Below are 14,360 nucleotides of genomic sequence, written 5' to 3' on the forward strand. Positions count from 1 at the left end.
AATTTGAAATGATAGGGAAAGATATATGTGACTAAGCTGTTTGTAACGATACGACTTTAATTCAGTTATGAACGACATACCCAAGGTTGGTAAAAAAAAATACTTCAAGAAGCAAAACGGATTAGGCTTAACTAGGACTGCATTTACCTCAACAACAACCAAATTTCTGCTAATTAATATTAAATATTATTTATTCACATATACATGTACCTAGAAATGTTACATTGTATGTGACCGTGGCGACACACGCTTTATTCGGTTTTAGGTAAAATGCGAGTATTTTTCTTTCGGTATGAATGTCAAATGTCGAAATGTGTATTCCTGGACCATCTCTCGTTGACGCTCAAGGTGTTGTGTCTTATATCGCACGGGTAACTGTATATTATCTCACGCATAAATTTAAAAAAAAAAAGCAATATCAAAATTGTCAACTTAATTGAGGAATTTTGTCAGCAGTATCGAAACGCCAAATGAAAAATGCGACAAGGCTGTCGTTGAAATGATCCAAATACGGGTTTGGAAGGAGAAATATTGAGAAACGTTGTGGCGATGGTTGGGATACGTTTTTATGTTTTAAAGAACAATAGATAGACGATGTTCTCGTTGGGTTTTACATGTATCTTGCACAAGAAAGATAAGACGTGAGTTTGAATATGAGAGTAGAATGGAAATTAGTTGAGCCAAAGAAAATTTGGTGTAGAAAGTTGATATGTATGGTACCATTCTTAGCATGAAAGGGAGTGCTTTGCAGGAAGATATAAAAAACAGATATTTCAAAAATAGCGGAATACTTAAAAATAAGAAGAGATACCGCCACGGCTTGAACAATGATTCCGATATGCCAGGAATCCGACTTCCATCATTTGGTGTGCGGAGACATGATATCAATAACAACCAGATGATACAGACTGTTTTACAGCACACCTGGCCCGAAAAATTAGCTGAATTGATCGTGGGTATTAAGGCAATAAAGAAATCCCCTGCAGCTGTTGCGGTCAGTTAATTCTCTAGCAGTACACGTGTAAGGAAACGGCGTATTACAAACATACGCGGATTTATTTCGGTTCTTTCCAGTTGGAAAATGTGATTTTGGGTATAAACGTACATGTATATTTATGCAAGTTCAAATATGCTTCCTTTCTCTGTATCATAATTGGTATTTAAACGCGTGTGAGAGTATGAATGGTTGCTTGTCTACATACACGTGCGCACGCGTGCGTGTGCGTGTGTGTGTATGTGTGTGTGTGAGAGAGAGAGACGTGATATGTTTTCATGGCTCTTACTTTATTCTGCATTATATCATACCACTGGAACAGAATACAATTAGAAAAAATATGATGAAGTATATTTATTTTTCTTTTGGTAAGACGACAACAAAATCAGTATTTTAATATAAACTAACGATATTTGGCTGAACGCAATATTTTACTATCATTTTTTGGAAACCTATGATGAACAACTACTGCCCAAGCTTGTTGCACAATGTAAAAGCGTTTACTTTAAATAAAGACCGATAGTCAAAACTACAGAATGCAAACGAATCGAACTATCATGTCTTTTTCTTTTATTTATTTTTTATTCGGTCTAATCCCACGCCCATGTTGATCCTATCATGGTGAGCACGTGACTTCCCACGCTCACATTGCTCTCATTGCGTCCACCTGTCTAGCGTCAGACTGCTCCAACACGGTCCTTTGAAAACTAAGCGCGCACTGCGTCTCTCAGCCGTGTCCGCCGGGTCTCCGGGCCTCCTCTTGTTACGCTTTGTTGGGGTAGACTTTCTTTTTAATGGGAGCCGCGTTGAGTGAGCTAATAACGATCTGTCCCGCGATCAAGTTTAGGCACTGTCCGTAAATCAAAATAATCGCCAGCAGTTGCTTTAAGTTGTTCAGATATGCTCTGTGTAGGTCAAAATACCCACCAGAGAAAACGTACATCATGAAAAGTGGGGATGTTTTCGGTTGAAATGGAAAGGGGTGTGGCAAGGCAAGGAATGAGATCGACCTGGGAATGAAGCACTTCATCCAGTTGGCCTCATTAATTTATCGATGATTCGATAAAGATCGATGCGATGAAATAATTAAGACTGTCCGGAGATCGGTATTTCAGTGTTAAATCAACCTTAGCATTTCCACAAAAAGTGAAAAATTCGGTCACTTCGATCACGCAAAGATTTTTTTTTTGTAATATTTGCATATCCGATTTATTAATTATTGTTCCTCCTCACCCACCCACCCACAATCATACACACGCACACATGCACACACACACACACACACACACACACACACGCACAATTTTCACTCGGTTTTTTGCTAGTTATAAATGCACGGCATGTGACTCCCCCTCTCTCCGTAGCTCTAACATTCAGAATGGTCACCCCCCCCCCTCCCAACGCCAATTATTATTATTATTATTTTTTTTTTTTTTTTTTTTTTTTTTTTTTTTTTTGCGTCTGATAATGGCGTGATGCACCTCTTTGTTTTCAGCACCTGGTCAGTAATATTTAATATGTCAAAATGTTGCTCTTTTTTCCACCCTCATACATAGTACAAGTGTAAAGATCTTATGATGCTTGACTTATTGGTTATTTTCATGACTAATTGGACAACAAGACTGTATTTGCTTGTGGCAATTTCAAATCACAAGCCAAGGATAGCTGCAAAACTATTATCTAATCGCTTCTTTTAATAAAATGTTTTTTTTTCAAATTAAAATGTTTTTTTTTTTTCAAGAGAACGTTTAAAAATTGAAACATAATTTTACGCATGAACAGAGAAACAAACGTTCCCCGTGAAGTAAACATTGGAGCATGGGTATTCCAGTACTTCAACAGAAGATATCTTGTCTACACTTCTCTCTGATGGCACGCCGCAAGACCCTTCCGGTGGAGTGATATTGACCAGATAGATGGAGCATACAAGATTCTGCGGGTGCCTTCTTAAATAAAAATACAAAACCAGGAAAACTCTCCCGTCATATGTCTTTGTAGAACACAAGATAGAAATTTGTTCGTTTTGCTTGTTTTATTTCTTGGACGGTATCTAGAAGGGGGTTTCTCCGATGGCACGCTGTGCCCCCCCCCCCCCCCCCCCCCCCCCATCCGACCCAACATTTCACTGTCATTGCATGGGCGGAATCCATCTTCACTTTCAATCTATTGGAACAAGATCGCGCCGCCATGTTGGTTAAATTATGTCACGTTTTTAATTGAGCGTGTGAAAACTGAATCATGAGCAGGCGCTCTCAATATATCACGCGCGCTGGGAAGACAAAAAAGTCGATGACCTGAATTGTAAAAGAATGTTTTTGTTTTCAAAATATGTATTTTCCTTTACGTGACAAGCTCGCTCGGACTTTTTGAGCACATTAATACATTTGAATTAAAATATCCATTTTAAATATTCTTTGAATGTCAGCTAGTCTAGACAAAATATGACAAATATTTAGTAGAATCCTCATTGCAACTTACATCATAATGGACCGTTACCCTCTCCCTTTGGCTTCATTAATTACTTCTGATGAATGAGTTTTGTCAAATAAATAAATTTCTTAAGAGAAATAAGATAAAAGAAAATTAATCAAAACAAATACAACCAACGCTCTCTCTCTCTCTCTCTGTTCTATCGGTAATCGGCATATCGCCTCACAACAAGAGCGTCAAAGTGGGCGTACTTCGACATCTAATACTAATAAGATCACGTAGGACCCGGGACCCAGGAACAGAAGGAGAAGCAAAACTGGCAGTAACAGCAGTAATCGCTGCAAAATAGCTTTGCCCTGTGACCTGAGAAAAATCGCGGCGATCACTAGGGCGCAGTAATCGTAATTAAAGTTGACGGTAATTGTAAATGGCTTGGTTGTCCCGCCGTATTAACGAGTGCGTAAACATAACGCGAGGCGATGGGCGAAATAACTAGCAGCTGCGAGTCGTTCTAGCCCAGTGATCGGGGATATTAATAGGAAGCCGTTCAGAATCGGCCTCTGTTTTTGCTCAGCTGAGAGTGAGCCTGCGCTCAACTTAGGATCAGCTTGGTTACAGCCACTGTTTAGTTCCAGCTACTCCAGAGCAAAAGCGGAACTATCCCAGTTTTGCGTACGTTTTAAGACAGGAATCATCCGGGTTTGCTTCAGTTCAGCGGAAATCTTCAAGCATATTTCAGTTTGGATCAGATCGGACAGTTTGCCTGCTGAACTCCTCGTCAGCTAGGGGACTACAGTACAGACGATTCCGGGCAACTCCTCGGTTCAGTTACCACCCAGTCACACTCTCTCTGCTCTGTGTTACTTGGAGTTTACGCAACGGAATCGGGTATTTGAGCATGCCATTGCCAATAACCTAATTTCTGAAGCTATCTACAGACCGAGTCGTCGACCTATATTGAACTACTACAGAAAAAAATGAGACAGAGGCGTCAATAATTTCTAAAATTCCTACAAAGCTTTGCCAACTAGCAGAGCAACAACAGAAAGCTTTGTTGAGAAGGAGTTTGAAACCTGGAATCTGAAACTTGGCCTATAGCCTAGGGTAACAAACTGCGTGAGAGACATTGTTCTTACTTTTTCGGAATTTAACATTTTTAAATTTTGAAAAAAAAAGTTGACAATAACAAACTTCGTATATTCTCTTAAATGTGAATTTCTTATGAACTAGGAGTGTATGGGAACGTCGCAATAACTTCAAGAAAATACAAGACTGAACGACGCAAAGAGACCTTGGGCCAACATTAAGGAGTGGAATGTTTGTCCACATGTAGACGAATTTAGAAAAAACGTACTTTGGGTATGTGACATTAATCATAGCAACTTCTGTGTAACACGGTAATACTGTGAATTCAGGATGGAAACATAGCAGTGTTGGGTTCCTTAGAAACACGGAAAGGTGAATAGGGGAATTTCCAGAATCTGAAGCTCTCAGAATTGGGGCGGCAAAACACCTGTCCATCACTGTACTGCATCGTCTGCTTCATTCTCACGGTCGTCTGCTTGTTGGGAACGCCATCCAATATGGCGTCTGAGAAAGGCATGTCGAGCCTTAAAAATGGAGGGCAAAAACATGCAGACGTGAAAGAAGAAGAGAGCGGGAATGTCAGTGACAGTGGCAGCGAGTGCTCTTGTTCTACGGACGGTTCCCAAGGAAATATGCGTTCCAGTCGGAAACGTAAGCGTGGAGAGAGCGTTGACAGCGTCACAGGACCGGCCCCAGTCAGGCAACGCCAAGCCGCGAACGCGCGCGAGAGAGACCGCACGCACAGCGTGAACAGTGCGTTTGTGACACTACGGACCTTAATACCCACAGAACCAGCCGATCGAAAATTATCCAAAATAGAAACTCTTCGACTGGCCACAAGTTATATTTCCCACCTTTACACCGTATTGACCGTTGGCATGGACATAACTGAACAGCCGTGTCTGAAACACCAGGCGCTGATGTCGCACCCCGTTGACACTGGCTCTCCAAGGCCCGTGTGTACTTTCTGTCTCAGCGCCTCCAAGCTCAAAAATGTGAGTATTGTCATGAAATGCCCATGATAATAGAATGTTTTTTTTTTTTTTTTTTTTTAGATTTTCTTATATCAGTATTAATATAGCCTCAGATATGTGGAAAAATCTAACAGTCTGTTAGACAAAACATCTGTAGGTGAGATTTTATTTTACTTTCCTGGTACGTTATATCTGTTGATACTTAGCTGTGTGAGGCTTATACCATACATGGATTTTGGTAGATATTATTTATTATTATTTTCTATAACAAGCTATCTGTGCAAGTATTTATTACCGTCTTTTTTCATACTTTTTAATCAAAGTTTTTCCACTGTTTGTTAGTTGGCTACGTGAAGTATACTAGAGTCTAACAAAAAGTCAAGTGCCATGTGGTTAAAAGTGTTATTTGAAAAAGAGAGAGAGAGAGAGAGAGAGAGAGAGGGGGAGAGAGAGAGAGAATGTCCAGCCACCAAACAACATATTTCGTTTTTATTTTATTTTATTGTCCGTCAAGATATTTACGCAACATTATGACGCTGAGATTACACAATTCACTTTTTTTCATGACATGCCTCATTGCTAAAGAATGATAGTCCATATGCATTATAAAACATGCAAGTATGAAGACATCACATATACGTGCAGAAAAGCATGATTGCATATACAGCTTTATAGTGCACCTGGACCGGTGTATAAATACTTACCACTAACAAATACCTCGATACAAATAAACAATAATTAATGCGTCGTCTAAAGACTTGATTATATCATCAAATACATCACTTCGCCTGTACCCAGATCATAGACTGTGTACTCTTGCTTCGGTATGTGCTGTGTTTGCTAAGAAATGTAGACTGTGGTCATTGGTAGTTTATTATGGCTGACGAAATATGATAACACCATATAAGTTTTGATATTTACTATACTATTAAAAGGCCACTAAATTTACTTGGATAAATCTTAATATTCCAGTAGCATGTTTACCACCTAGTGATATATAAAACGATATGTAGTCAATTGTTTTGTATCTGGACGTAAGACCTATGGGAAATAAATGTGTTTAAGTGTGTGATAAAGTGTTAATAATATGAAATATGCCCAAATATTTTTCCGCGACATATTTAATAAGGTTTATTACAAAATATCATCAAGAGTTAAAATAATCAGCTTCATTTCCCTACTGCGTTCAATTAGGTGTTAGTCCCCAACCTTTAAAAATTAAAAAATTAATGGAAGAAAATTAAAAACGAAAATTTTATTTTGTAAATTACAGTGATGTTTCAGTTTATTTAATGGTCTTACATGTATGTTCTAAAACAAGCTTTTAGCATAATAGTACATTTGGCCTTCATTTTTTTATCAGTACAAGTATGACAATATATATTCTTTTGTTGTCGCTTAAAAAACCATTCAGAACAAATGACGCAATTTTATGTGTATTTGAGCACAATACGGCTAATGCACTAAATATAAAAACCGCTATTTCACAGCCCGATGACTACCATATGAAGTGAGAAACAACTTCCTTCTGCTCTTTGCGATATATAATATGTACATTTAGAGCCATGAGTTTTGCATTTATGAAGACACACCTGTTTCCCATAACTAAACTGGCTGTGTGTTCTCTTTGTTTTACACCACGATTTCACAGTAATTGATAACATACAATGACCAACTTTAATTGTTTTTGTTTCTATTTTGAGGTCAAAATTGACTGAGTAAAGTTCGTGGAATAGTAAATGAGAAGATTAGATTTTAATTCACTTTAGGTAATGAAGTGATAATGAATTCATGGAACCGTCCATTTTAACGTCATTTTTACAATCACCATTTATACATGTGTCTCGTAATTAGAAACCATTATATCACTAATTTAAGAAGTTCATGAAGAATTTGTAGAAATGAAAACCCTGATGAATTACGTTTATCCCATGCCCCTCATATCGACAGGAAAATAAATTAGAACAACAGAAGGAAATTTGCGAAAAAAATAAAATATACATTTACTTGTATTTGAATGAAAAACCATGTTGTTAATGAGTATTATATTATAAGAGGTAGCCGTCTTTACTCTGTGCTGTGATGGCTCTTACTTAGGAGTCAGGGACATCAATTCATTTTAACCGGATTAGAATAATCAATGATGGTTTCTTTTTATAAAGAAAAAACGCATACATCATTCTCACAAACTTAATAGTGAATATTTTTCACAAATGACAGTTATTAGCACAAGCTGAAAATATTTTTCAAACCGTTAGGCCAACATGAACGTAGGCTTTCATCAGACTGTGCTAATTAATTATCATTTATGATCCAAATACCAAGATAATGAACGTTTTTTCTCTTTAAATATGTTTTATTTATTTATTTAATCTTGCCCGACAACGTTACTAGAGTAACGTCAATTTGATATTCTGGGGCTAAACGACGGGCTTATAATGGAAGCAACTCAGATTTTTATTGGATTATTGTTATTCATTTGTTTCATTTATTCATTTATTTTTTAAAAAACGTGGCATCTTCACAGTAATAAACCCACATATCAATCACACGTTTTAAGAACACGTAAAGAGGAAGAAAAAAAATGCCAATTTCCATGTGCTCTTAAGAACGGTTATGGGTCAGTAACAGCAATACAACTGCAAGCCGGTATGGCTTCCTTCTGTTTGGAAACAAAGCGATATTAAGTCACACGTCTTACGTATACACGGTCCCAACACCCCATGTATGATTAACAATGCCCTGAACATGCGACGAATCAAGCAAAGTCACGCACATCCAAGTTCAGGGACTCCTTTCAAGAAGGCCAAACCCTTGTTGAGATGAATTGAAAACGCAAGGACATCAACTTTCTGTGTATTTCAAACGTGCGAGATGATGTCACGTGACACTTTGAATTTGACAAATGGTGGTATAGGTTCGTACTGGAGAGACCGTATGGGAATAACAACGTTGGAAGTATTTGGAGAGTTAGAGTTAATGCCACGTGACACCTAGAATTTGACGAATGTTAGTTTGACTAGCTACTGGTTGAGGTGGTATGTGGGAGTTAAAGTGAGTTTAGGTGTTCCTGGCATGTTGGTGAATGGTAAAATAAGAGCTTAAAATTAAATATATAATAAATATATATAAAGAGGTTTAAGGTAATAACGATATAAAAATATGTATAACACGATTCATGGTGTACGTTGAAACTTACGTAATTTTTTGTGCAATTTTAAATATTTAGACTATTACATGTTAATAGAGGCAGTCCCTCGTATATAAACTTTTTGGAAAATACTAAGAAGCGGAAAATCCGTCGTGAAAGATTTAGTGGCTGGCTATGAATTCCGTGTTCTCCCGGTATACCAGCATGGTATTTACCATCATTAATTAATAATTCTACGTATTTTCGAGATATCACATCGCGGGCAATGCTATATTTTAAAGTTTTTTTATGAATAAATCACAAAACATACGTTTGTTTCAATACTTCAGAACGTCGTCTGAAGACATATATATTGACATATATTCCCCTATCCATAAATGTCATTATACTTTCAAAATTACAATAAAAGAACAATTTACAAACTTGTGCTACTTATGCAATACTATACACATATATAATATGTTTCTTCAAGTAGACTTGTAGGACTAAGGGTATTCATGGCATACGAACATTTCTTTTTTTTTTTTTTTTTTTTTTTTTTTTGAAAAAAAATATATTTCCGCAGTGTCAAAAATACCAGTGTCAAAAATTACCGTGGTTGTGCGTATGACAGCATGCGGTTTTGAGAGAGGGAGAGGGTGGTGCAATTATTTCCGCTATAGTTAACATTCATTTTTCTGTGAAATGAAATTATTAGATAATGCAAAGACCTGAAGGGAGCTAGCTTCAATCACATATCAGAGATAAAAATGACTGATAAAGTAATTCTAAAAAAACATTTTATCCACTTTATTGAAAACAAACAAGGTTGATTGGGAGAGAACTTCCTCAAATTGTACCGTAGGAATCAAAGCTAAACTGCAGTGCTACATGCTGTACTCAGTGTGCATCAGTATACAGCTTACTGCTTCTGTTTGTCAATCATGGCGCGGCAACCACTTAGTATAGTTTATCTGATACCAGGGCTTTACCTAACCCCTTTCAACCGGAGAAGGCAACATCAGAACGCCATCAATTGCCGTCGTTAACTTTCAAGAGAGAAACAGCATCTTTATCCAATTAAAATCTAGTCTGAGTTACACAAAATGGCCGCCGGAATGTGTATCTTGCAACAGATACGCCTTTTGAAGTCGTCTGCGAGCACCTGTCCAAGGCTGTCAGTTTTAATTGGCGCGCAAATGATTACCGTCTGCTTCAAGTAAAAAATGGATGAGAAGTAAAGTTCACGAGGAAAACGCCTAACTTTAGTGTATATTTCAGCGTAGGTATAGTGGAATTTTAAGGTCCGTTCTGTTTAGCTTTACGCGATACGGTTAAATTAAGTAAAACATTTCTCCTTATTTCCAACAATATGTTAACATACCAGTGAATTCCATCACAAAATAACTACCTAATAATCAACGCACGGTAAGCCAGTGTATAGTTAAATGCCAGGGTAATGCGGCAGATATACCTGAATGTATGCTATGGTAAAGTGCAGGGCAGAAACGTCACGGAACAAATGTCTGAAGTTTTGTTTTTATTTACTGTATTTACTGTTTTTATTTATTGATGTTGACTTGTTTATGGATTCACACACAGCGCTTTCATTCACTACTTAGTAAACGTGTTGACTCTGATGTTGTACCAAGTTAAATAATAAATAAAGGAAAATGTCAAAATCACAGTGAAGTAGAGTAAATACAGTCGCCACCAGAACTAGTATATATCAAGTTCTTTTTATTCACTCGTGCTGAAAACGAACTCAATCCAACCCTGACGGAGACATGCGTACTTCTGGTAAAAAGAAGAATTTATTGGGAATATTAAAAAAGAATTGTATAATCACACAAAATGACAACAAAAATGTTAGATTCAGCATAAAAGATGCAGGTTTCAAAAATCGTTTCTGTGCTAGAATTAACCATTGCTTTCCATGCATCTTATTATGAATATTCATTAAAACCGTCGATTGCTCTGAATCAAACATATTGGTTATACGTCTATATCCAATATTTCATTTAAGGAAAAACAAAATTCAACCACAATGTTTTCTCAGGGAACAACATGTAATAAATTGACAGCTTAAATAAGAAGTCACTTCTCGTCTTCGGAAATATTTTATCATTATTTTGTTTTATAATCGTTTTATTCAGTTAGAAACTAATGAATTGGTAAATAATGAATTCAACTAAAATAGAACAAATGCAAATACAGAAAAGGCAATTTCTATATTGAAGAATAAAACAAATAAAAGATAAAATAAAAAAATATAATAAAAGAGACGCATGATAATAATGCGGATAACGTTATGAATGAATTAAATGATCGGTAAGTAATCAAACCTTTTCACATTTTAAATGTAAAATATGCATTTACAATTAAAGCCATATGTACTCATTAAATGACTGACAACGCCGTAATAAAAGAAACCATATGTACATGTAAATAATGACAGTTGGACAAAATTTGAAAATCAAAAAATAATTTAAATATCGTCCCAGAACGAAACCATAAATTTGCTGGTCTTTTTGGAAGCTTCTCTCCTGGGAGATGCACTGCGCATGTTATGATTCCGCGGTGCTATAGCATCAATCACCATCCATCACGGTAATTTCTTTGTACTAGCGGTTCCAATCCTCGAACTAATTAGGTTATTTCTAGTATGTCCGTGCACCCGATTAAATCTCGTTTATTTAGTGGAAATATACAGCAATCAGTCTTCTAAATCGCGTTACCATACTCCTGGCTGTCATAACAGACAATTTATTTGTTTAATCAGACTCCCGTGTTTAAATGTTGATTATTTTAACACGTGTCCGGAGTGAAAGGTGAGCAACATCAGCGCGGGTAATATTTGTGGTTTTGACAACAAGCAACTCCTATATGGCCGAAACACGGAATGGAAGAATGAAGCCCAAACATAGGACTAAAGCCCTATTAGTGACGTTTTTACATATTTTCATGAAGTTTACGTACGAGTTTCCCCTGTATGATTAGAGATTTACTTCATCACTGCATACAGTATGCAAACGAGAGAGAGAGAGAGAGATGGATGGAGGGTATGCATGCAACGCTTAATTAGACCATTATTCTGATTATATTTCTCAAATGTTTGAAGAATGTGCTTTGCATGCGAATTAGATATATGATTTTTTACCCAATGGATTTTTAGAAATCTGGTTTAACTGTTAAAGAGAAAGAAACTGCTCAAAATAACTCAAAATGGAAATGTTTCTTGAAAAGAACAAGAATAATTCTTTGCCAGTCATTGTCCTTATTTTTCATGTTGACAATGTTGTGGTAGTACGTGCAAGTATATTCTTTAAATAATCCTATTTGTGACATTATTTTCTTTTGCATGTGATATAATAAACATAATAAACATTCCTTCCCACACCAAATCTTAGACATCCGTTTACCTTTCTCATTGAAAAGATTTTGAATGTTAGGGTTATTTACTTGAAAAGTAGAAACAAAACACATAGGGACCATGTTTAAGCCTCTGTTGCTTTGTTAGTAACTAACCTTGCCGAAACCTTAATTGACGGGTTTTGTTAACATTTTTAGGCTAGGTGTATTTTTTATCACGGATGGTGGTAATTCATGCACGCAGAGTAAAAATAAACAATATACAGTACAGTCCTGGATGCATGTGCGTGAGGGTTAACTCATTTTGATATGTTTAAAAAGCCCTAAACATATCTTTGTATCATATTTGTCTGCGATTTAATATTTTATTTATTTAGTTTCGGTTTCTTTATTGTTTGTTCATTTGTTTTGACGGGGTAATACACAGGGATCTCATAGATTATCACCAAAATAGTAGTATAGCAAAATACCCGTCTTGAAATTTAATAAAATGCATAATGCATATAAAATACACGTAGTGATAGTTATTAATCATGTTATTTGTATGTGTGATTCCTTCAGACAATGGTTATGTTTCTATATTATTGGAATTTATATTATCACTTGTTTTACATGAATGCATTCTTTTTTTTTTTTTTTTTTTTTTTTTAGTTACGCCAAGAAAAAAGTTGCATGTACAAAGGAGGAGCGGATTACAGATACCGCGTAGGTATGTGAGTAAATACCACATGCAAGTAGTGCAGGCGGACGAATAAAAACGGAAGTCACACTGCCTCGATGTGGAACCAAACCAGCACCACGTCACGTGGTATCTTGAACCAAGGCGCCACATCCCATTTATGAATGCCTGTATACCACCAAAGAAAAATTAGTTAAACTTTGGCTCGATTTATAGAATATGAACCTATGAAATGGAAGACGTTCACATGGAACTGGTTCACTATCCCTGACTTATTCAAAATATGACTAGGAAAAAAATGCAGTAATTTTGGAACGAAGTTCTTGCAATTTCAATAGCATATGTCCTATTGTCTTGACGTTGCTCCTGTCCTGGATAATTTCAACCATAACTCAGATAATTTATGGTCGGGTCCATTTTGAATGCATGGTTCTGATATTTGTGTAAATTGCCAAGGCTATTATTATCATTCGTGCCTAAACTTCACAAAGTTTGCAACATAGACGATGGTGCAAGGCGTTAAGAGGATATTCGCTGCACATTATTCATCACGTTACATTCGAGCATCAGTGGAAAAATATGCAGATTTATCGAATTAATATCGATGTAATCAAGACAATGTTTTCAAATCAACAAGACGGGGAGGGAAGTGAGACACGTGCCACTAAAGTGTGCAATAAAACAACGCCCGTAAATCGAGGATTCGTCAATGGGGAATCCATAGGATTATTTAGCAATTATTGCCGCTTATGTTGTATGATATTGCATTCATTCAAACCAAGACGTGTTGTGTAATTATTTCATTAAAAATGTTTAATCTTCATGTTAATAATAAATTGGTGCATTAGAAAGATGAATTATGCACCCACAAGAAGAAAATTATCAAAATGCGAATTACATATTTAATATGGGTTGAAACCTTTGAGATTGTTTGAAAAATAATTGTAAAATAAACATGTAGATATAGATGACGGACGAAGTTGCTTACTTCATCATAAGAAATCCTCAAGTTTTAAAAATTATTGGCTAAAATTGCAAGGTACAAATATATGATCTGTCTTGCAAAGGTTTGTTTCTCAAAGAATGTAAAAGACCGCTTACTTCGTTTTATCTGTCTAAAATTCGAGACAATAAACGACTTATTTTCTAATCCATTTAGTAGACATGCGTATGTGTTTCTTAGTGTGATATTTGAAATTGAACTCTTTCTTAGTTGCTTCCAATTACAAGCAAAACTTAACTGATTCATGTTAAATTAATGTCGACAGGTTGTTTATCACTGATTATGCATTAACAAAGGTTGATTAGGAGGAGGGGGGGTAACGACGGGTTAAGAGGCTCTTCATTTTTAAATGTTGAAACATTAGATGTACATGTACTGCTACTCTCTGTGTCATCCCTCACCCCCCCCCCCCCCCCCCCCCAAGAAAAATAATAATAATTAGTAAAGAAAAAGAAGAAGAAGAAAGGTAGACGTAAGCAGCGCTGGTATATCGAGCTAAACAAACCCAAACCAATGGCCTTCCCGTTACAGTACCTACATATATATAATAAGATTCTCCTTGTTGATTGTCTTATATTTGCCAATCTTTTATTGGCACCTTGCAATTCTGGTTACCCTTTTTCCCAGAAAAACAGTGAAGAATTTGTGGTTAACGATGTAGAATTTCTCCTACTTTTTTTCAATGTTCTCAC

At 36.3% G+C, this 14,360-nt stretch overlaps 1 protein-coding gene across 1 annotated transcript; it reads left to right on the top strand.

The window, feature by feature from the left end:
- The first annotated feature begins 3,738 nt into the window (after nt 1–3,738).
- Nucleotides 3,739–13,815, top strand: LOC106156865 (transcription factor 15). Its single transcript, XM_013532296.2, has 2 exons — nt 3,739–5,505; nt 12,638–13,815. The coding sequence occupies exons 1-2, from the start codon at nt 5,008–5,010 to the stop codon at nt 12,701–12,703; spliced, it is 564 nt and encodes a 187-aa protein (XP_013387750.1). The 5' UTR covers nt 3,739–5,007; the 3' UTR covers nt 12,704–13,815.
- Nucleotides 13,816–14,360: the final 545 nt, after the last annotated feature.

This window comes from Lingula anatina, chromosome 5, assembly GCF_051362555.1.
Source record: "Lingula anatina isolate TDL-2025a chromosome 5, LinAna3.0, whole genome shotgun sequence".
Taxonomy (NCBI): Eukaryota; Metazoa; Brachiopoda; class Lingulata; order Lingulida; family Lingulidae; genus Lingula; species Lingula anatina.